We start from the raw sequence: 23,591 nt of genomic DNA, 5'->3' as shown, positions 1-23,591 counted from the left end.
CATAAGTACTTGGACTAAGATCAATCAAAATAACAAATATATTAACAAATAAAACTAGGTATTCAATATTAGGCTAACTCTTTTTGGGCCCTATATATGTTGGGCTATGTGTGGCTGCACACCTTGCACGCTCCAATATCTGGCCCTGACAATATGGAACGTGCACGATGGCGGAGCCACCATAGAGCGGCCGGTTTAGCCGCCCCCGTAAATCAAATTTTCGATATACTTATATGTAATTTCGTGTAATTAAATGTGAAGTTGAATAACTAGCCTCATCTTTATTATTGTGGAAATATTTTTGCCCCGTCGAAAAATATTCATGGATACGCATGTTAGTATGATGATCAGCATTACTAGCAGGCTAGCACCAGGCTAGCACATATACCATTTCTCATTTATATTAACCCTTTTTTCTTTAAGGAATATATATATATATAATTCTACTACATGACGTGTTAAACTCCTTTTTGGTTCGAACAACGTTTCATTTGCAAACGGATTATATAATTAGATTATTATTATTATAAATATAACATGTCACATGCATTTAAGTATCTAGCCCTGAATATGCAAAGCTAACTTGCCACACACTTTTAACTTCTTTAAAATCTCTCCATCAACATGGGAACAGCTATAATTCCATCATCTCAGGCAAACGTATGCTCGTTTCCAAAATCGTCTCATCGCAAACTCCCACGAAAGTTCCCCAAACACGGACCTTCGGTCTTGTCAGCCTTGACCCGGCCCATTTCTAATATAACTACCACAAGTAACAACAACAATCCTAGTAATCTTAAGATCGACACAAAAGACGGTAATACTATAATCGCTGAATCCAAAACTGTTCATAACGACAATTGGTTGGAACGTATAGCCATTTCTTACCTCTCTAAAACCGTCCAAGAAACTTCAGGTTTGTCTTATATATTCTAGCTTTATAAGTTGCATAGAAATTTGTTGCGTTCATGAATTTATTCACTTTTGACAAGAAACGCTAACTGCAGGGTTGGAAACTGACGTGCCGGGGTACAAGGGACTTGTGACGGTGTCTGCAGCTATGTTTAAAGAGTTTAGCCCCATACAACAACGCCAACTTGTTATTAATTCTCTTGAGAAAGCTATTCCGAGTTTTGCACGCTTCATGGCAAGTTTTTCTTCTTCTTCTTCTTTGTTACTTTTTTTTTCTAAGGCAAACACACACACCAACACGATTTTTTACTCGAATATATACATAAGGCCAATGGCCCTTTGGTTTCTTCGTTGTTACGAAAGTACTTATTTTTCTATCATCATGTATTATTTATAATTTACTTTTAGCTGTTTTGACTGTCTACATCCTACCTCCCATTACGTAGTCATCATGTTTAAGTTTTATTTCTGACGTGTCAAACGGGTAAAAACGATTAACTCTGCTAGTAAGAGGTCATATGGGTTGAAACAGGGGCGGAGCCACCACATGGCAACTGGGTTCAAGCTCCCCCGACGATTGAATACTTGTTGGTGAGATGAACCCACAAACAAGTAACATGTATGTCATATTATGAAACCCAACCCTCAAATTTGTAACCTCTACTTGTATCCTATGCCCAAGGTTGTGTATCTATGTGATAGCTTGTTTGGTACTTTCAGATGGGAAAAATGATTCCGGCATCAAAGTTCACGAGAGAGTTTTATGCCATCTTCACCACCATTGCCGCCCGTTGGCTAGTCGGTCCTAGTGAGGTATAGGGCTCATTTTGGCATATAGGTATCGTGTTAATTAATATTATATTAATTTGTTTTTGTTGAAGGTAAGAGAGTCGGAGTTTGAAGGGCGAAAAGAGAGGAATGTTGTACACATAACAAAATGCAGGTATTTTTCATGTCCAATTAAAGTTGTAAAATATAATTATACGCACGTTGTTTCTATAAACGAGTCTATTTCTACATTCGGTATAATCGTCGAATCATGATGCTCAATTACTGAAATACTTTAGGTTTTTGGAGCAATCCAACTGTATTGGTATGTGCACAAACCTCTGCAAGATGCCAACTCAAGAATTTATTTATAAAACTATGGGTATTCCTGTCAACATGGTTCCAAGTAAGTAAAATCTCTATGAACAATTACGCACAAGAAAGTGTTTGTGGTTCAACGTGTGACCAGTGACAAATCTAGGGTCAAAACTCAATGGAACCTGATATGGTTTTTTTTTCCAAAACTAATTAAATATGAAGAGTACTCTGGTGGTGAACTTGCGGGCATAGCCCAACGGTTCCCCCCATGTACTTTGTGTCATGGGATAGTGAGAGGTCATGGTTTCGATTCTTAGGGATGACATTATTTTCTTTAAATCAATTGAACACCAATAATGGTGGTATATATTGACCCTATAGGGAGGTATTACCGGATTCGTTCACGGACCCCTACCCGGAACCACTGCCCGAATGGATGTGTTCCCGGGTACCGTCGATCGGGTTCGAGTTTCCGCCCGAACGCGTGTGTTACGTGCGAATGATGAGGGTCGTTGAAAGAAATAATCTACTGATGCCCAAAAATCGCCGTTAAAAAAAAAGAAGAGTACTCTGGTGGTTGTTTACTTTAATAAGTTATAAATCCTAAAAATATATGAGATTCATAATTAATTTAGTAGTGTCTTATACAATTTGAAGAGTACTTTGTAAAAAAAAACTCTAAACTAGTGATGTCACGGGACCTTGTGGCCTTGTGGGTCTTCAAGTAGAATCGCCTCTGGACTTTACCCGGCCTAAAATGAAAATGGCCCATTTTAAGTGCTATATATCCAATTCCTCCATATACATTTGTGTGGCCAACTCTACTAATTGTGAACTATAAATGATTTGTTGATAGGTAAAAGTGAACCTAGATCTATCCCTAAATAAGAAATTTAGTGCACTCAAATCACTTCAAGAATATAAGAAACTGAAATCATACAGCTTAAGGAGAATAACAGTACCTGCACTGATAAATAGAGGTCTGAAAATATGTATGACGGGCCCATATGTACTCCACTCGGGGTGCACCACCGCAAGTAGAGTTTAAAAAGTGTTATAAGTTCCAACTTCTATCATGAATTAAGGCTGAATTCAGCATCTTCTGTGTTTCAAATCTGCGTGCCATTTACATTTTTTAGCAGACTATGAAAACTCATGAAAGTATAACAATGTTTTTCTCTTTAAATTATTATATAGAAAAAGAATCCCAAGTTGTATAACTATTGAATTGATATAGTGTACCACTTAATTAAGCATAGACTCTGATTTTACAGATTTTGATGATATGAGTTGTGAGCTTGTATTCGGTCAGGAACCACCTGCAGAAGAAGATGATCCAGCTTTTAAGAAACCATGTTACGAACTATGTAAATACTCCAAACCATGGTTCCATTTGTATTTTTATTTATGCTTAAAGAAATGTATTAAGGGTGGTTAATGTATAAAAAGTTTATACAAAAGTTCACAATGGTTTTTTGTAACACCAACTAGGCAAATTGATATCAAGAGAAATTTATACTTATATATTTCGCTATACATTGGATGCAGGTAATGCAAAAAAAAGGCATACTACAAGCTGCTTCAGGTAGATCCTTAAGAAGGCGGTCAATGTATGGTATCAAAAAGGCAAAATAGCAAAAAAGTAACATAAAAGTCAAAATTCCCCAATAAAGGGAATGTCAAGTTTTTCTTATTGCACAAAAAGGATTCTGATTTTGATTTGGTGGAAAGAAATGGTTATAAATTAAAAAAATTATCAATAAAGTTAAATTTCGTCCACGTGTGCATCCACGTTGATAGACGTCACCTTATCAAATCAGATGAGGCGGCAACGCGTCATCATCATATCTGATGAGGTAATCGCTAGAAAATTAGAATTTTGGCCGGAAAAAGTCCGGAAAAGTTTTTGCCCAGAAAAATAGGTGACGTGGCAACGGAAAATTGGATGACATGGCGCCAATGTGGATGCCTTTATTAATCTTATTTTCAAAGTATAAACTTTTCTTTGAACCAAATCAAATCAAAGTCTTTTACGGGTAATGAGAAAAGCGACATTCTCTTTAGTGGGAATTTTGACTTTTATGTTACCTTTTCAGACTATTTGCTCTTACATAATGCTGCTAGCAAGTTGTTATACATAAACTGCTCTACTATTATGCATTAATAATACTCAACATGTCAATGATTAGTAGGAAACCATTAATTTATGTATATATGTATATATTCGTAGGCAACCAGGAACTTATGTATATACATGTAATAACAGTAAGGCAAAGCTACTGTGATGTATCAAGTACTAGCGAAAAGTTACTTGTATTTTCAAATAATGGTTATACTCATTAGCTGTTCAACCATACAATATAGAATACACAAGAAGTACAAATATTGATCCAAGAAGATAAAAAATAAACGCCGGGATGTGAGTATATGACATCCTGAAAAATAATCCTGTAAGCTTTTAGATAGAAAAATGTTCAAAGATAAGTTAACGTGCGATCTTTTTTCTTATATACTATGCAATTCTATGACTAGATACTTTATATTATAAACGGAAGATGAATGTTGTCATAATGGGTAGTAGTGGCAATCACAACCCATTTACTTATGAACTGGTCAATTCAAGTTCTGTGCTATCCCTAACCTGGGGGTAAAATGGGTATAAATCAACTATCTAGCTAAAAACCGAAACAGGTCAAACTAGCTGAAAGTCGTCTAAAGTGCATTTTGAGTGTATAAAATCTCCCAAAACAACTTATTTTGAAATAGCATATTACTGTAATTCTGTTCTTCACCCTAATTGGTAAAAATATATTGTGGAAAAAATTTGTTCCTGAGAAGGGTCATCCTAAAATTACCCACTTTGACCCGTTACCCAAACTTCCATTTTTCAACGTCTAAAAACGAAGAACACTTTGCCGGAAAATCCGTTCTTCTTTACGAAGTGCAAAAGGGTACTTGCCTTTTAGACTTTCTACTATTTTTCATTAGGATTGGATTGGTAGTTCAGGTAAAAAGCAGCTGGATTAACTTCAACACTATCAGAATAAGCAATATTGCCAGTTTTAATTCTCATCCAAAATTTTTTTTATTATTAAATTTCTCAATTAGTTTAACACTCAGATACATCAACTCTTCAGAACCATATTTAGAGATTAGACAATTTGACAAATGAAATAAATTACTCAATTTGACAGGTTTATTTCATGGATCTGTCACTACGCATATCAGTATGAATGATCAGTTATGCTAGCAACATATATCACTTCTCATTTTATTATTAGTCATTATTTATCATCTACATATACTGTTATGAAAACTTGTCTCACGTACCCACAAGAGTGAAAGCAAGGATATAATTGTTTGAGACAAATTTGTGACAAATAAAACAAAGCAAAATAAAGTAATTAATAACAATGTACGTGGTTCCGCAAAACCTTACGTTTACCCCAAAATCCCCTTTATTCATATAATGAAAAAGATCTCAAATTTTCTCAAAACAAGAAATAGTGTACTATGAGTTAAACCAAAGCCCCTTAAATTTTAAAATAAAAATCTAAATTTCTCGTATACTCTTTTACAATCCTTATAAGAATAATCCCTCTTGTAACTCATCTCCTCACAAAGAAAGCCTCCCCGTTGATATTACATATCAACTCCTTTTGCTTTGTGATGCCTTATATGTGAAAAGAATCTCAAAAACACAGCCACACATTTCTTCATCCGACTTCATAATTACACATGTATGCCAAAAGTCTTCACTAATTTGGCAAAAACTATTACTCAATAGTAGCTATATGTTCCATCCAAATAATTGACTTGACTTGTAAATGTAAGCCATCAAAAACTGGACTATCGTCCAACAATCTCAACCTTGATAAACATTTATCTTATTCGTTACTGAAAAGACTATCACCTAGTATTTCCTCATTGGCCTCTGTCGTTATCACTTTTGCACACCTTGAATCACCTTGGTCCTGAGACAGATCTAAAATAAAGCGACCATTTATCATGTGCAGCTGACTTTGTCAACTTACATAGCCGACTCCGGAAAAGAGTCTCGAATCACCTCTTCCTTCTCACAATCGTCCAATTGATCATAACATGTTCTCGAGATAACATGATTTCAATGATATTAGCTCAACAACATATCCTACATATAAACATATGAGTTCTTTAGTACTCTAAAACTAATTGGTGGTAAAGGAAGTAGCGCAAGAGTTTATATGAATACATTAATTTCTTTCAGTTTTGCACCCACAATTCCAAAAAACATAGCCACACTGTTCTCCCTCTGACTTCACAAATTACACATGTTAAATGTATGCCAAAAAATCTTCACTAATTTGGCAAAAATTGTTACTCAATAATAGCTATACGTTCCATCCAAATAATTGAGTCCATTTGTAAATGTAAGCCATGATAATTAGACTACCGTCCAACATATACCATGTCACATATAAGTATTTAACCCAGAATATGCAAAACTGGACACACACTCTTAACTTCTTTAAAATCTCTCTAGCTAGCAACATGTCAACAACTATTCCATCATCTCAGGCAAACGTATGCTCATTTCTAAAATCATCTCACCCCAAACACGGACCTCCGGTCTTGTCAGCCCTGACCCGGCCCGGTTCTGTTACTACCACAAGTAACAACAATCCTAGTAATCTTAAGACAGATACAAGAGATAAGACTATGATAGTTGAATCCAAAACTGTTCATAACGACAACTGGTTGGAACGTATGGCCATTAATCACCTCTCTAAAGCCGTCCAAGAAACTTCTGGTTTGTCTTATTTATTCTAGAAATTTGTAAGTTGAATAGAATTTCGTGGCGTTCATGAATTCACTTTTAACGAGACGCAATAACTGCAGGGTTGGAAACTGACGTGCCGGGATACAAGGGACTTGTGACGGTGTGTGCAGCCATGTTTAAGGAGTTTAGCCTTATACAACAACGCCAACTTGTACTTAATGCTCTTGAGAAAGCTATTCCTAGCTTTTATCCCTTCCTGGCAAGTTCTTCGTTGTTATTTTATTTTTATTTATTTATTTATTTTTATTTTTTGCTTGTTTGATGCTTTTCACTATATATGAAAGTTTTGAGTATATATATATAATTGTTCATCAGGCTTAAGTATTATTTCTAACGTGTCAAATGGGTAAAAAAGACCAACTCGACTAGTAAGAGGTCATATGGGTTTAATTAAGTCTGAAAGTGTAGTCTAATGCTTAAAATCTTCTAAATCATTTATTCAAACAGTTATCATTGAGATACTTCACATTATATAAATTTCAACAATCATTATCAACACACTTATAACTATTTACAATATGATAATCTGAAATTTTTTGGACATAATGCTTTTTTGATCACCCAACTTGACCCAAAACCAATTTACATGATTGCTTGTTTGGAAAATGCAGATAAAAAAAATGCCGCCATCAAAGTTCACAAGAGAGGTTTTTGCCTTCTTCGCCACCATTGGCTTCCGTTGGCTAGTCGGTCCTAGTGAGGTATAGGCCTCAATCATTTTGGTATATGCGTATGTATCGCCACCACTGACGGGATCTGTACGAGATGTCGGATCCCACCCACCCGATCATTTCCTGAGACAAACCAGTCCTACCGCCCATCAGTAGGAAACTACCGCGACGAATCCGAATCCATACGGGCATCTCGTGTGGTAAAACCCCCTCGGTGAGGTTCGAACGCAAGACGTCCGAGACCTCCGAGGCCAATGAGATGGGCGGGTAACCTCAAGGGAAATGTTTTGCAATGCATGGGAGTCGAAAACCTGACCTCCTTCATGGGAAGTCAAATCACCACCAATATTACACCAACACCTTCAAGTTTCGTGTTATTACTATATTAACTTGTATTTTCTTGAAGCTAAGAGAGTTGGAGTTCGAAGGGAAAAAAGAGAGGAATGTTGTCCACATAACAAAATGCAGGTGTTCTTCTTGTCCACTAAAAGTTGTTAAATATAATTATATGCATGTTGTTTCAATGAGTCTATTGCTACTACACGTTCGATATAAATCGTCAAATCATGATGCTCGCTTACTGAAATAATTTAGGTTTTTGGAGGAATCGAACTGTATTGGTATGTGCACAAACCTCTGCAAGATGCCAACCCAAGAATTCATTCATAAAAATTTGGGTACTCCGGTCAACATGGTTCCAAGTAAGTAAAATTTCTACAAGTAAATGCATTGCACAACCAATAATTTTAAATTTACTTATGAATATGGACAAGAACGTTTTTGTGTGTCAACCTGACCCGGCCCATACTGAAATGACCCATGTCAATTAAGTTAGTATTCAACCCCTTCATGGCAATGATTAGTTTTTTTTTTTTTTTTTTTTTTTTTTTTTTTTTTTTTTGTACAGCATGGCAATGATTAGTATAACAGTCTTATTTTTATTTTTTTTCTATTTTATATTATTAAAAAGCCCAAGCTGTACAACTATTAAAAAGATAAAAAGTATACCAATTAAACCTATATTTTGATTTAACAGATTTTGATGATATGAGTTGTGAGTATGTATTCGGTCAGGAACCTCCAGCACAAGAGGATGATCCAGCTTTCAAGCAACCATGTTACAAACTATGTAAATACTCCAAATCATTTGTATATTTATTCACATTTCGAGTTGCCTTATTAAATAAAAAAAAATTATTCACATTTTTAAGACATGTTTTAAGGGCAGTTGATGCATAAAAAGGCTATAAGGAGGTCACAATGGTTTTTCTGCAACATCAACTAGGCAAGTTGATATCAAGAGAATTTTATGTTAAAATACAATGCAAATTTGGTATTAGTAGATATATATATATGTAAAATATCTAGATATTAATATGTATAAGAAAATATCTAGAATTTAGAATATGGTAGGAAAAATCTAGAAATTTGTATTTGATAGAAAAAATCTAGATATTTGTATGTGTAGAAAATATCTAGATATTTATCCATGAAAATATTTAGTTTCTAGAATGTTCCATGGGGTAGTATAAATATGGGTGATGAGTAGTTCATTTGTGTAAGGAGTGAGTAAGTGAAGTGTGAAGTAGAGAAGAAGTAAGAAGTGAAGAAGAGTTAGAAGTAGAAGTTGTGAAGAAGTAAGAGTGTGAGTTGAGTCAATAATATTGTAATTGTTTCTTTGTATTAATAAAAGTGTTCTTTGTTAGGTTTCCCGGTTAAGCCTTAGTTCGTGTTTGAGTTCTTAGTGCACTTGTGTTATTTTTATTATATGGTCGGCTCTGCCGCTGTAAAGACCCGTCCTTATCCATCTGGACAGAGTCTTCAACATTTGGTTCCATTGCGATGATCGACTCCAAGTAATGCCTTTAGTATGAGCTAATGCACAGCGGAAGACTTAATTCGTACCTGAGAATAACATGCTTTAAAACGTCAACATAAAGTTGGTGAGATATATAGATTTGATGCTAGCAGCGTTATAACAATGGACCACAAGATTTCATATGTAAACATTTTAATAAAAATATTCTAAGTGGTTGAGCACTTGGTAACCATACTTAACATTTAATCACGTCGCATATTCCCTTTATTATGAAATCTTACTACACTGTACCAAGTGTAGTCACGAAACGAAGTACTGTGCAACCGTTGAATACTGGTCGTCCAGTCCGGTTGGGGTTGTCAGGCCCGATAGATCTATCAACAGGATTCGCGTTTACAATACCGCTGTAAATAATAGTTACCAAGCTACAGGGAAGTATGTCAGTGGTACAACTCAACGTAGAATATATTTTTCAGTTACTTGTGTCCATAACGTAAATCATTTATAAAAACAGCGCATGAATTCTCAGCCCAAAAATATTTAGAGTTTAAAAGGGACTATATACTCACCTAATGTATTTTGTAGTAAAAATACATATAACATCATTGAACAAGTATGGGGTTGGCCTTGGATTCACGAACCTTTAGACTCAAAAAGAAAGAAATCAAACTGTGCAGGCCGGGAATGGAACCCGCGACCTCACGTTCACTAGCCAACACCCTCAACCGTTGAACCCATTCAGTATTTCTGATTTATATCCAATCTCAGTCCATTTAAACCCGTCTCCTATTTTCCAAAGCATGTTCCGGCCCAACAGACTATTAGTCTCGGCCCATTTATATTTAACATGAGTCCAACCTCTTATCATATTATAAGTCCATGAATCAAATTCATTTAAGTGGATTTAGTCCATTAAAACATATCAAAAAAAAAATGTCGGTGTATTAAAAAAAAAAACTGGAACGACTTGATCAAATCAGATAGCAGGAACTTTACAGCTCATACACCATTATCCTCTTATAATTATAACCCTAATCGTCTTCTCATTGTTAATTGTTCGAAACAGAAGAAAAAGAAAAAAAAAATATATCGCTGCAGCAGGAGATATCGAGTATTAGTTGAACCGAAGAGGAAGAGGATAGTAGCAGCGATTCCTTGGTCACGGTGGTTGTTTATGGTGATGATATGGGTTATGTTTGGTAGAGAACACGAATGATAGTAACAGTGAATCAGCTTTTGGTTGTTTTTCGAACAACAGGCTGCGGTGGTGGTTAAATGCGACGGTTAGAAACAGAAAACAGAAAATGGTGATTTGTAGATGAAAACAAGTGGGTTTATAAATGATGAGGTGGTTCTCGGTGACAGAAACAGAAACATGGTAGCGGTATGGTATCACGACGGTGGTGTTGGGTTGTAGCTGAAGTGTGATGGTGATTTTGTGATGATTTTTAACAGCGAAAGAGTAGTTGCAGGGTTCGATGGTGCATCATGGTGGTCTAATGGTTGTTACAGCCGAGTTGTAGAAGAGAGGGAAGAGGAGAGAGATGGAGATGGTTCATGGTTGGGGGTCTCAACGAAAAAAAAAAAAAAATAAAAAATAAAAAAAGATGATGGTGGGTTGGTGCTTGATAGTGGTTGTGAGCAGTGGTGGTTGACAGGAACGAGAACAGGAGTAGCAGTAGCAGTAAATGGTTCGTAGTTGGAGTAACAGAGAATTAAAACTCATAAGTTTCGATGGTGCTTCGGTTCTAAATAGAAAACAGAAAATGATATATATGGAGATAGAGAAAATGGTGTAGATGGTTTATGTCCTATATTGTGAGTCATTGAACGGTTATATAAACAGATGAAAATCGACAGCCTTTATTACTAGACAAAGAAAAACGAATAAATAAAAAAATAAAACTGATATGGACATGTAACAAATTTTGGCTGGATCTGAGATTTTATTCGATTCAGTAACCAAAATTGGGATTAGCAAATTCAATCAAAAACAGTTGATAAGATGTATTTTTATCTTCTTGATTTTTAATAGTTATGTAATTAATTTTATTAATTAATAAATATATTATTAATAATAATACTTTTAGCATTATTAGTAAAAATAATAATTAAAATGTTAATATCAAAATAATATTACTATTATTAATAATAATGATAATTTTAAATAACAACCTTTAGTAATATTAATAATAGATATTATAATAACTAAAATTATACATATAATTATCAATTATATATGGAAGTCATATTCATATATATATATTTATACACGTACACTTATTTATGCAAAATTGTTCGTGAATCGTCAGGCATGGTCAAAAGGGTAACTGATTATCCGAATATAGATTTTAGACTTTCTAGACTCAACATTAGGGTTTTTGCTTATCGTGTCGGAAACATATAGAGATTAGGGTTTAAATTTGATCGGAAATTTCCGGGTCGTTACAGTACCCACCCGTTAAAGAAATTTCGTCCCCGAAATTTGGTAGAGGTTGTCATAAATAACAATAGGAATGCTTTCATGACGAATATGAGATAATAATAGGGTTTTATCATTATTGGAAGATATGGATAAAACGATTCGACCATGTGAAGCGTACGAGTGAAGCTATCACAAAAGAATGAAATGAGTGAATATGGAATTGTTTTAATCGATGACGTGATTAGGATTGATTTTTCAGAATTTAAGGGATTTAAAGAAAATCTTACGTAATAAGAGTTGGTTTTTCGGCAATTTAGGAAACATGATCTTCTTTGATTTAATGCGGCAAATCTGTTTTCATTGTCATCCATAATTAATACTTTCTCCTTTTTGCTGCGATTTATACCCCAATTTCTATTTTGGGGCTTTGTCCCTTTGTTTCTTCTTCTCGTCCTTGAGTCAAGCGAGCAATGGTTCGGAATTCATAAGTATGAGATTTGGAATGAACATAACTAATATTCTAAGAAGAAAGGGTATTGGCATGATTTTGATTTGTTAAATTACCAGAATACCCTGGAAAAAATAGAACTATCAAGACAATATGTTCCTAATACATTTGGGAATTGGATAGAATGTAAGAGCCGTGTAACATGGCACATGATAACGGTACTGTGAATCATCACATTCCATTAGAAACTTAACATGACTTACTGTAATATAATGAAGTTGATCAAGTTTCATTATATTATACTAATTCATGCATCAGTTCCCAACACTACTTCAAAACATTCATATTTTAAATTCGGAGGTTTCAGAATTTAGAAACTAACACAATTTCTTTTATGTTGTAACGCAGATATTACGAAGAGATACATGATCGCAGATAGGAGTAGTTGTGAAAATATCTCCTGAAATATGGAGATTATGTATAACAGAAAATATGAAGGTATCCTATAATATCTAGGATAGGGTAATGATGAAGAATATCATCCGGAAAGGTTTAGAATATCGAGTAGTGTTCTTACTAACGATTTCAGCAGGCACTGAATCATTTGAATTGTTTGAAGTCGGGTTTAGTTTTCATGATTTGTCCACGGTCTCCTTCATACTTTGCTCAATCCGTTTTCCAGTTTCAACCCTTCTCTTTTTCTGGGCTTTTCCAACATGCTGTACTTCATCGTAAACTTTTGACTGTTAAGGTCGTTTACGGTTTTTGCTGCTTCATCAGCATTTCCAGAACTACTTCATAGTCCAGGGTGTTTTTCAGAAACTTCACATTCGTAGTGTGAAATACTTAGGGATAGACGTTTTAGGCATGACGGGAAAAATTCTGCAAGATTTTCAAAATACTGATTGCGAGCTCCGTCAAAGAGATGACGAGTTGCTGGAATATCTGCTGATGATGTTGTGATATATAAAAGGTTCTCCGGTAACGACGGTGAAAAGACAAAGTATAAATATCGAGGTTATAGTAGGAGTAGTCTTACTGAGAAGTCGAAATGGAGCTGTGACAAAATTAGCTTCTTGAAAAGGAATTGTAGGGTTGTTTTTGCTAATGAATGATAAGGAATTCGACGCGGATAGGTTTTAACTATCACTTTGATTTCGAAAGTTTTTCAGGCGCATAACTGTATGCACAAATCTCTCTTCCATAGATGAGGTGCAGCTGGTTCAACTTCTCGATCGAGGTGTGTTCAAGAATCATGATAGGTTTGAACGTGGATTGTAATCGTCAAAATACGAATGAGGTTTAAGATGGATTCAAGTGGCAACTTGAAGAATTGTTTAGTTTCATATGTTATAATCAATATTTTAATTCAATTCATTTTAATTGTCCAAAGTTAGCAGTCCAATAGTCCGATGGTGCAATGATTCATATATAATTTAATATATAATATTCGAATTAAATAATATGTATCGTGACCCGTGTACCGGTCTCGGTGTCGATCACAACTCAAAGTATATATATATTTTGGAATCAACTCCGACCCTGTATAGCCAACTCCCATCTTCACATATAGAGTGTCTACGGTTGTTCCGAAATATATATATAGATGGGTCGATATGATAAGTCGAAACCTTGCATACGTGTCCCGTTATTTAAAGTGCGTAAAAGTAAATAACAGAAATTAAATGACGATAAATAAAATTGCGAGAATGTAAATTGCGATAAATTAAATGTTAGCCGGGAACAGTTAGCTAGGAACAGTTAGCGTGGATTCCTAACAATATTTCAATTTAATTAATTCGTCTGTTTCTAACAAATTTTATTTTGTTCAATGTTTTCCTCTTTATGCCACTTGTTGGATTCCGATATGTCAAGATCCGAATATGAAATTTGAATGAAAATGGTTACTCTGGGGTGAGCGGATATGAATATTGGTGGTTGTAAGTAGGATAACAAATGACCGTTGAATCAGATTCGAAGAATGTACAGTGTAACTTGTTAATGTGAATTCTAAATATTCCTCGGGTACTACCCACCCGTTAAAATATTTTCATCATTAACAGTTTGTACGAAAGAATTTTTTAATTACAATCTTTATGAAAATATACTTGCATATATTTTTTTCTTCGGATGTAATTATGAATCTAATGAGTCAATAAGATATTAAACTCATTTGATTTATCGTTAGTACTTAATTACGTGATCTCTAAAACATTAAAGATTACATAATTGCAATGTCGAACGAAGATAAATGAGGTAGAACGATACGTAAAGCGAAGATAATCGATGTAGAACGATATGTAGAACGAAGATAGAATAGATAGAACGATACGTAAAACGATGATTAGGCTCGAGGTACAGAATGAGATGTTGAGGCAGGTGATGTTGAAACTTGGGTTGTTGGTGGTACTGGTGTTAATGTTGGTGCCAGTGATGTTGCTGAAGCTGTTAAGTTTTGCACCATATTCTCCAAAACTACTACTCGAGCGCGAAGTTCGTTGACTTCTTCTACTAACCCTGGCCGGTTATTAGTGTGAGATGGAGGTTGGATATCTTCTCTAGTTCCGTTAATGGTAGCCTCAAGACGAAAAATTCTTGCAACGAGGGTATAAACAGTATTGCGAACAGGTTCGCCGGTGAGCGGGTCGAGTACTCCGACATTAGGCGGTAGATTCGGCTCATGATATGGAGTACCTTCTTCATTTCTCCATAGTGTGAGTATTTCGCGAACCCATCCCCACTTTCTAAAGAAATCTCGGTAGTTGATCGGTTGATGCGCTCCCGTCACACTATCTTCGGAGCCAGAGGAACTTTGTCGATTCGTGGAGGCCATCGTACGTGATCACAGAAAGATTTTTGGTATGAAAAAGCTTAGTGAGAGCAATGAGAGTTGGATGGTATACTCAATGCATAATATGCATAAATATATATAGTACCAGGATTCCTTAAATTACGGAGAAATTTACGGAAAATATTAGGCAAAGTTTATCGTAATAGATACGCTAGGATATGAATTTGTCTATACATTAACAATGCAGTAAATGCAATAAGACGTGTCTAGACTTAAGCAGGTAATTCCTAAAGATGATAAGCAGATAGTTTCCGACTAGAAATGATAAGCAAAACCTTTTGACAGGTAGACACGGTCAAAGTCCAGGCTTACTAATGTATCCTAACTACTACCAGTTAGACACACTATTGCAAGGCCTGGTTCGCTAAGACCAACGCTCTGATACCACCTGTAAAGACCCGTCCTTATCCATCTGGACAGAGTCTTCAACATTTGGTTCCATTGCGATGATCGACTCCAAGTAATGCCTTTAGTATGAGCTAATGCACAGCGGAAGACTTAATTCGTACCTGAGAATAACATGCTTTAAAACGTCAACATAAAGTTGGTGAGATATATAGATTTGATGCTAGCAGCGTTATAACAATGGACCACAAGATTTCATATGTAAACATTTTAATAAAAATATTCTAAGTGGTTGAGCACTTGGTAACCATACTTAACATTTAATCACGTCGCATATTCCCTTTATTATGAAATCTTACTACACTGTACCAAGTGTAGTCACGAAACGAAGTACTGTGCAACCGTTGAATACTGGTCGTCCAGTCCGGTTGGGGTTGTCAGGCCCGATAGATCTATCAACAGGATTCGCGTTTACAATACCGCTGTAAATAATAGTTACCAAGCTACAGGGAAGTATGTCAGTGGTACAACTCAACGTAGAATATATTTTTCAGTTACTTGTGTCCATAACGTAAATCATTTATAAAAACAGCGCATGAATTCTCAGCCCAAAAATATTTAGAGTTTAAAAGGGACTATATACTCACCTAATGTATTTTGTAGTAAAAATACATATAACATCATTGAACAAGTATAGGGTTGGCCTTGGATTCACGAACCTTTAGACTCAAAAAGAAAGAAATCAAACTGTGCAGGCCGGGAATGGAACCCGCGACCTCACGTTCACTAGCCAACACCCTCAACCGTTGAACCCATTCAGTATTTCTGATTTATATCCAATCTCAGTCCATTTAAACCCGTCTCCTATTTTCCAAAGCATGTTCCGGCCCAACAGACTATTAGTCTCGGCCCATTTATATTTAACATGAGTCCAACCTCTTATCATATTATAAGTCCATGAATCAAATTCATTTAAGTGGATTTAGTCCATTAAAACATATCAAAAAAAAAATGTCGGTGTATTAAAAAAAAAAACTGGAACGACTTGATCAAATCAGATAGCAGGAACTTTACAGCTCATACACCATTATCCTCTTATAATTATAACCCTAATCGTCTTCTCATTGTTAATTGTTCGAAACAGAAGAAAAAGAAAAAAAAAATATATCGCTGCAGCAGGAGATATCGAGTATTAGTTGAACCGAAGAGGAAGAGGATAGTAGCAGCGATTCCTTGGTCACGGTGGTTGTTTATGGTGATGATATGGGTTATGTTTGGTAGAGAACACGAATGATAGTAACAGTGAATCAGCTTTTGGTTGTTTTTCGAACAACAGGCTGCGGTGGTGGTTAAATGCGACGGTTAGAAACAGAAAACAGAAAATGGTGATTTGTAGATGAAAACAAGTGGGTTTATAAATGATGAGGTGGTTCTCGGTGACAGAAACAGAAACATGGTAGCGGTATGGTATCACGACGGTGGTGTTGGGTTGTAGCTGAAGTGTGATGGTGATTTTGTGATGATTTTTAACAGCGAAAGAGTAGTTGCAGGGTTCGATGGTGCATCATGGTGGTCTAATGGTTGTTACAGCCGAGTTGTAGAAGAGAGGGAAGAGGAGAGAGATGGAGATGGTTCATGGTTGGGGGTCTCAACGAAAAAAAAAAAAAAAATAAAAAAAATAAAAAAAGATGATGGTGGGTTGGTGCTTGATAGTGGTTGTGAGCAGTGGTGGTTGACAGGAACGAGAACAGGAGTAGCAGTAGCAGTAAATGGTTCGTAGTTGGAGTAACAGAGAATTAAAACTCATAAGTTTCGATGGTGCTTCGGTTCTAAATAGAAAACAGAAAATGATATATATGGAGATAGAGAAAATGGTGTAGATGGTTTATGTCCTATATTGTGAGTCATTGAACGGTTATATAAACAGATGAAAATCGACAGCCTTTATTACTAGACAAAGAAAAACGAATAAATAAAAAAATAAAACTGATATGGACATGTAACAAATTTTGGCTGGATCTGAGATTTTATTCGATTCAGTAACCAAAATTGGGATTAGCAAATTCAATCAAAAACAGTTGATAAGATGTATTTTTATCTTCTTGATTTTTAATAGTTATGTAATTAATTTTATTAATTAATAAATATATTATTAATAATAATACTTTTAGCATTATTAGTAAAAATAATAATTAAAATGTTAATATCAAAATAATATTACTATTATTAATAATAATGATAATTTTAAATAACAACCTTTAGTAATATTAATAATAGATATTATAATAACTAAAATTATACATATAATTATCAATTATATATGGAAGTCATATTCATATATATATATTTATACACGTACACTTATTTATGCAAAATTGTTCGTGAATCGTCAGGCATGGTCAAAAGGGTAACTGATTATCCGAATATAGATTTTAGACTTTCTAGACTCAACATTAGGGTTTTTGCTTATCGTGTCGGAAACATATAGAGATTAGGGTTTAAATTTGATCGGAAATTTCCGGGTCGTTACAGCCGCCTAAGTGATACATGGTCGGTTATACCGCCTAAATGATATATGGTCGACACTGTCGCTTAAGTACTATTGTGCACTAAGAATTCATAAAATTAAAGGCTAATCAACATCAAAGTGTTGGTGTAGTGAGTCTAGTATAGTCTAGATCCTCTATAGTGGGTGTGGTGGGCTCGTCGAAGCTTACAACAATTGGTATCAGAGCGGGTCGTTCGGGACCATTGCTAGTGGAGGTACTCATCGGTAAACGTTGGACGTTTACATCGTCTTGTTAACACCAAGGACCTAAGGGAGATTCTGTCGGAGCACAGTTAGGAACTGTGAAAGCTCATTGGTCTGGGACCAAGCTTATTGGACGTTGGACGTCATGATGGCAGATCTTGCAAGTACGAGCAGTGGAATCAAGAGTCTCAATAACCACAACTATGGTTATTGGCGGACTTGCATAGAATCCTACCTACAAGGATAGGATTTATGGGAAATAGTCGTTGGCAATGACACAACGCCTCCATTGAAAGAAAATGCCGAAGCCTTGAGAAAATGGAACATCAAGGCCGGGAAGGCTTTATTTATATTGAAGACTACAATCGAGGAGGATCTATTGGAGCACATACGTGACGAGAAAACACCAAAGGCAGCTTGGGAAACTTTTGAAAAATTGTTTTCAAAGAAGAATGAAGCACACCTCCAGCTCTTGGAAAATGAGCTCGCAGGTATCTCACAAGGAAGTCTATCTATTTCTCAGTATTTCACCAAGGTGAAATCTATTTGTCGTGAGATATCTCAACTTGCTCCTGAAGAGAAAGTGAGTGATGCAAGGATGAAGAGAATTATCATCCATGGCTTAAGATCCGAGTATAATGGATTTATAGCCGCTGTGAGAGGATGGCCTACTCAACCATCATTAATAGAGCTGGAGAATTTATTGGCTAATCAAGAGGCATTAGCCAAGCAGGTGAATGAAGTAACCATAAAAGACGGAGAAGATGCACTCTTCACCAATAAGAAGAAAGCAACATCTCGAAGACAAGAGGCGATGAAAGAAAGTAAGACATATGGGTGGAAGGGTCACCCAAAATCAAAAGGCAACGCTTCAGGGGGAGCTCAACAAGGAAGAATAGATCATCGCCAACAATACGGGAAAAATGATAAGAGAAAGAATGGTGAATGCTTCAATTGTGGCAAGAAGGGTCATTTTGCTCGAGATTGTAGATTCCCCAGAAGGTGAACTTTCGAAGAAAATGTGGCCGCCGCAAGAGATGAGAAGAAAGAGGTCACATTTGAAGCATCCATTAATGAGGAAACTTGGGATGCAGAAGCAGGACTCTCCGTTGAAGCTGACATGGATGATCAAGCTCTTGTAGCAACCTTAAAGTCAAAAATAAACTACAAAGATGATTGGATCCTTGATACTGGGTGCTCAAATCATATGACCAATGATGAGACGAAGCGGCAAGAAATGGATGATTACAAAGGAAAGAGAGTCGTGTTGACAGCCGACAATTCAAGGTTATCTATTTCTCACATTGGAAAAACAATAATTTTAAATGAAGGCGGCTCTCATAAGCTCCAACTCGAGAAGGTGTATCTTGTCCCTGGCCTAAAGAAGAATTTACTATCAGTACCATAATTGACAGCAGAAGGGAATTATGTGCTCTTTGGACCAGAAGATGTGTCCGTATTCAAGAAAGTGAAGGTGGTTGGCAATCCAATTATGCAAGGAAGAAGAATAGCGTCGGTCTATGTACTATCTGCTGAAACAGCATATGTGGATAAGACTCGAAAAAATGAGACGGCTGATCTTTGGCATGAACGTCTTGGGCATATGGGCTACAACAAGTTAAAGGAGATGATGGTAAAACACATAGTAAATGGGCTTCCTCAAATTGATATTCGAACAGATACAATATGTGCTGGATGTCAATTTGAAAAAGCTCACCAATTGACATTCAAGGAGTCACAACATCAGTCCAAGACACCACTAGAGCTCATACACTCAGATGTCTTCGGCCCAGTGAAACAAACATCACTTGGAGGCATGAAGTATATGGTGACATTCATTGATGACTTCTCAAGATATGTGTGGGTTTACTTCATGAAGGAGAAGTCGGAGACTTTTCTGAAGTTCAAAGAGTTCAAGAACAAGGTAGAAAGTGAGCTCAATACTAAGATCCGGTGCTTACGCACAGATAATGGAAGAGAATATTTATCGACTGAGTTCAATATGTATCTTGAGAAGCACAAGATCAGAAGGCAATTAACTTGCCCCAATACTCCACAGCAGAATGGAGTGGCGGAACGCAAGAATCGCCACCTTGCCGAAACTTGTCGAAGTATGCTTCATGGTAAGAATGTACCAGGTAGATTTTGGGTCTAATGTATGAGGACGGCGTCGTACGTGATTAACAGACTCCCACAAACAAAGTTGGGATATATTTCACCATATGAAAGATTATGGAAGATCAAGCCAACCGTCAACCATATCAAAGTTTTTAGATGTGTATGCTACGTCTTCGTGTCAGATCATTTACGAAGCAAATTTGATAAGAAGGCAATTCGGTGCATTTTTGTCGGTTATGATGAATCAAGAAAAGGATGGAGATGTTGTGATCTAAATACAAGAAAGCGCCATACTTCAAGAAATGTGGTATTTGATGAAGCTTCTTCATGGTGGTCACCTCAAAAGATAGAGCTTCCAGAATCTCATGGATTAGAAGAAGGTCCAGAAGAAAAAGAAGAACCTAAAGAGCAGATATTGGATCCAATAAAAGAAGGAGAAGGGTCGTACTCTAAGGAAAAGAGTCCATGGAAAACTGGTGTACATCAATCTATATCCGAGGAGGTTCGTCCAAGCCAAAAGGAAGTCGAGGAGCATGCACAAGAATTAAGGAGGTCAGCAAGGCCTAGACAACCTAATCCAAGGTATGCCAATGCTGCTCATGTGGATGAATCAATACCTATTGAGCCTTCTACTTATGAAGAAGCAGCGCAAAATCGAGAATGGCAGAAAGCGAAGGAAGAAGAAATTAATGCACTAAAAGAAAACCAGACATGGAGTTTAGTTCCAAAGCCAAAAGATGTAAAACCAATATCTTGTAAATGGGTTTACAAGGTGAAGACTCGATCAGATGGCTCCATTGAAAGGTATAAAGCTCGACTTGTTGCTAGAGGTTTTTCTCAACAATATGGGTTGGATTATGAAGAAACGTTTAGTCTAGTGGCGAAGATCACAACAATTCGAGCTCTACTAGCTTTAGCCGCTAGCAAATCTTGGAAGCTGTGGCAGATGGATGTCAAGAACGCTTTCTTACATGGAGAACTTGACAAAGAAATTTATATGGAGCAACCAAGAGGCTTTGAGAACAAGTTCCATCCTGACCATGTCTGCAAATTAAAGAAAGCACTATACGGCTTGAAGCAGGTTCCAAGAGCTTGGTACGGGAAAATTGGTGAGTTCTTGGTACAAAGTGGTTTCACAGTTGCTCCTTCAGATTCTAGTTTATTTGTGAAACAAGATCAAGGAAAACTAGCCATAGTGCTAGTATATGTGGATGACTTAATCATCACGGAAGATCACTATGAGGAGATTCAAAGAACAAGAGAGAATCTGTCTATCAGATTTTATATGAAGGAGCTTGGAGAACTCAAACATTTTCTTGGACTCGAAATATAGCAGAAAAGAGAAGGATTATTTATGGGACAACAAAAATATGCGCGAGATCTTTTACAAAAGTACGGAATGCTTAATTGCAAACCTATCTCAACCCCAATGGATCCGAATACAAAACTACGAGCAGATGAAGGAAAAAGTCTTCAAGATGTTACCATGTATCGAAAGTTGGTCGGAAGTCTTATTTATCTCACACTAAACCGGCCAGATATATCTTATGCAGTTGGAGTGGTTAGTCGATACATGAGCAATCCGAAGAAGCCTCACCTTGATGTTGTACGACGCATCTTAAGGTATGTTAAAGGTACTATTAACTTTGGCATTTTATATAAGAGAACAAAAGAATGTCGGGTGACTGGATATTGTGACGCCGATTATGCTGGAGACTATGATACACGACGGTCAACAACTGGATACATGTTTAGTCTTGGATCAGGAGTAATATCATGGTGCAGCAAGAGACAACCAACAGTATCCTTGTCAAGCACTGAAGCAGAATATAGATCGGCATCATCAGCAACACAAGAAATTACATGGGTGAAACAACTAATGGAAGATCTTCATCAATCAACAGATTATCAAGTAAATCTTCTCTGCGATAACCTATTAGCTATACGACTAGCAGAGAATCCAGTCTTTCATGCAAGAACAAAACATATAGAAGTGCACCATCATTATGTTCGCGAGAAGGTCCTTGAAATGAAAATCAAGATGATGCCAACAAAGACAGATGAACAGGTTGCAGATATATTCACCAAGAGCCTAAGTAAACCGAAGTTTACAAAATTCAGAGAAGCACTTGGAATGGTCTGCAAGACATCGTTGGAAGAAAATTTGCATTGGGGGGAGTGTTAAAATACAATGCAAATTTGATATTAGTAGATATATATATGTAAAATATCTAGATATTAATATGTATAAGAAAATATCTAGAATTTAGAATATGGTAGGAAAAATCTAGAAATTTGTATTTGATAGAAAAAATCTAGATATTTGTATGTGTAGAAAATATCTAGATATTTATCCATGGAAATATCTAGTTTCTAGAATGTTCCACGGGGTAGTATAAATATGGGTGATGAGTAGTTCATTTGTGTAAGGAGTGAGTAAGTGAAGTGTGAAGTAGAGAAGAAGTAAGAAGTGAAGAAGAGTTAGAAGTAGAAGTTGTGAAGAAGTAAGAGTGTGAGTTGAGTCCATAATATTGTAATTGTTTCTTTGTATTAATAAAAGTGTTCTTTGTTAGGTTTCCCGGTTAAGCCTTAGTTCGTGTTTGAGTTCTTAGTGCACTTGTGTTATTTTTATTATATGGTCGGCTCTGCCGCCTAAGTGATACATGGTCGGTTATACCGCCTAAATGATATATGGTCGACACTGTCGCCTAAGTACTGTTGTGCACTAAGAATTCATAAAATTAAAGGCTAATCAACGTCAAAGTGTTGGTGTAGTGAGTCTAGTATAGTCTAGATCCTCTATAGTGGGTGTGTTGGGCTCGTCGAAGCTTCCAACATTTTATACTTACATATTTTCGCTATACGTTGGATGCAGGTAATGCAAAACAAAGGCATACTACTAGCTGCATTAGCTAGATCCTTAAGAAGATGGTCGATGTTGGGCAATTATAAATGATGTGCAGAATGCTGCTAGCCAAGTTGTTATAGATATACGGATATTTATGTATTATGTATATATGTAATAGTAAGGTAAAACTAATGTGATGTATCAAGAAACTTGAGTTTAAGAACTATGTGGAATACTATAAGTGGTGAAATCTTCCTCCTCATGTAAATAAAAAAATGTCTTTAGTACCAAACTGATTGGTCTAATGTCTTCTTAAAAATGGAATAATATGCTTAACGTACATATGGTGAAAACTTCGAGGTTCGACCCATTTGTCTACTATGAAAACAAGTAAAGTTGATTACTGAAAAGTTACCACAAGTATTTTCAAATGCTTAAACAGGCAATGACTAGACTCATTAGCTGTTAAACCGTACAATATACAATATACAAGAAAT

At 36.0% G+C, this 23,591-nt stretch overlaps 2 protein-coding genes across 2 annotated transcripts; both read left to right on the top strand.

The window, feature by feature from the left end:
- Positions 1–624: 624 nt before the first annotated feature.
- On the top strand, positions 625–3,587 carry LOC139869974 (beta-carotene isomerase D27, chloroplastic-like). Its single transcript, XM_071857828.1, has 7 exons — positions 625–916; positions 1,008–1,147; positions 1,633–1,725; positions 1,794–1,855; positions 1,980–2,086; positions 3,273–3,365; positions 3,547–3,587. Exons 1-7 carry the CDS (start codon positions 625–627, stop codon positions 3,585–3,587), a joined length of 828 nt encoding a protein of 275 aa, XP_071713929.1.
- A 2,885-nt stretch (positions 3,588–6,472) lies between these two features.
- On the top strand, positions 6,473–23,324 carry LOC139873452 (beta-carotene isomerase D27, chloroplastic-like). Its single transcript, XM_071861378.1, has 7 exons — positions 6,473–6,787; positions 6,877–7,016; positions 7,429–7,518; positions 7,895–7,956; positions 8,083–8,189; positions 8,525–8,617; positions 23,122–23,324. Exons 1-7 carry the CDS (start codon positions 6,475–6,477, stop codon positions 23,160–23,162), a joined length of 846 nt encoding a protein of 281 aa, XP_071717479.1. The 5' UTR covers positions 6,473–6,474; the 3' UTR covers positions 23,163–23,324.
- The last annotated feature ends 267 nt before the right edge of the window (positions 23,325–23,591 follow it).

Source organism: Rutidosis leptorrhynchoides, chromosome 10 (assembly GCF_046630445.1).
Source record: "Rutidosis leptorrhynchoides isolate AG116_Rl617_1_P2 chromosome 10, CSIRO_AGI_Rlap_v1, whole genome shotgun sequence".
NCBI classification, from domain to species: domain Eukaryota; kingdom Viridiplantae; phylum Streptophyta; class Magnoliopsida; order Asterales; family Asteraceae; genus Rutidosis; species Rutidosis leptorrhynchoides.
The sequence above is the reverse complement of the archived record's forward strand: the minus strand, read 5'-3'. Positions and strand labels throughout refer to the sequence as shown.

Coding starts and splice junctions, on each gene's coding strand:
- LOC139869974 (XM_071857828.1), top strand. CDS start 625: ATGGGAACAGCTATAATTCCATCATCTCAGGCAAACGTATGCTCGTTT. Junction 917..1,007: donor AACCGTCCAAGAAACTTCAG/GTTTGTCTTATA, acceptor CGCTAACTGCAG/GGTTGGAAACTGACGTGCCG. Junction 1,726..1,793: donor GGCTAGTCGGTCCTAGTGAG/GTATAGGGCTCA, acceptor TTTTTGTTGAAG/GTAAGAGAGTCGGAGTTTGA.
- LOC139873452 (XM_071861378.1), top strand. CDS start 6,475: ATGCAAAACTGGACACACACTCTTAACTTCTTTAAAATCTCTCTAGCT. Junction 7,957..8,082: donor GTCCACATAACAAAATGCAG/GTGTTCTTCTTG, acceptor GAAATAATTTAG/GTTTTTGGAGGAATCGAACT. Junction 8,618..23,121: donor GCAACCATGTTACAAACTAT/GTAAATACTCCA, acceptor CGTTGGATGCAG/GTAATGCAAAACAAAGGCAT.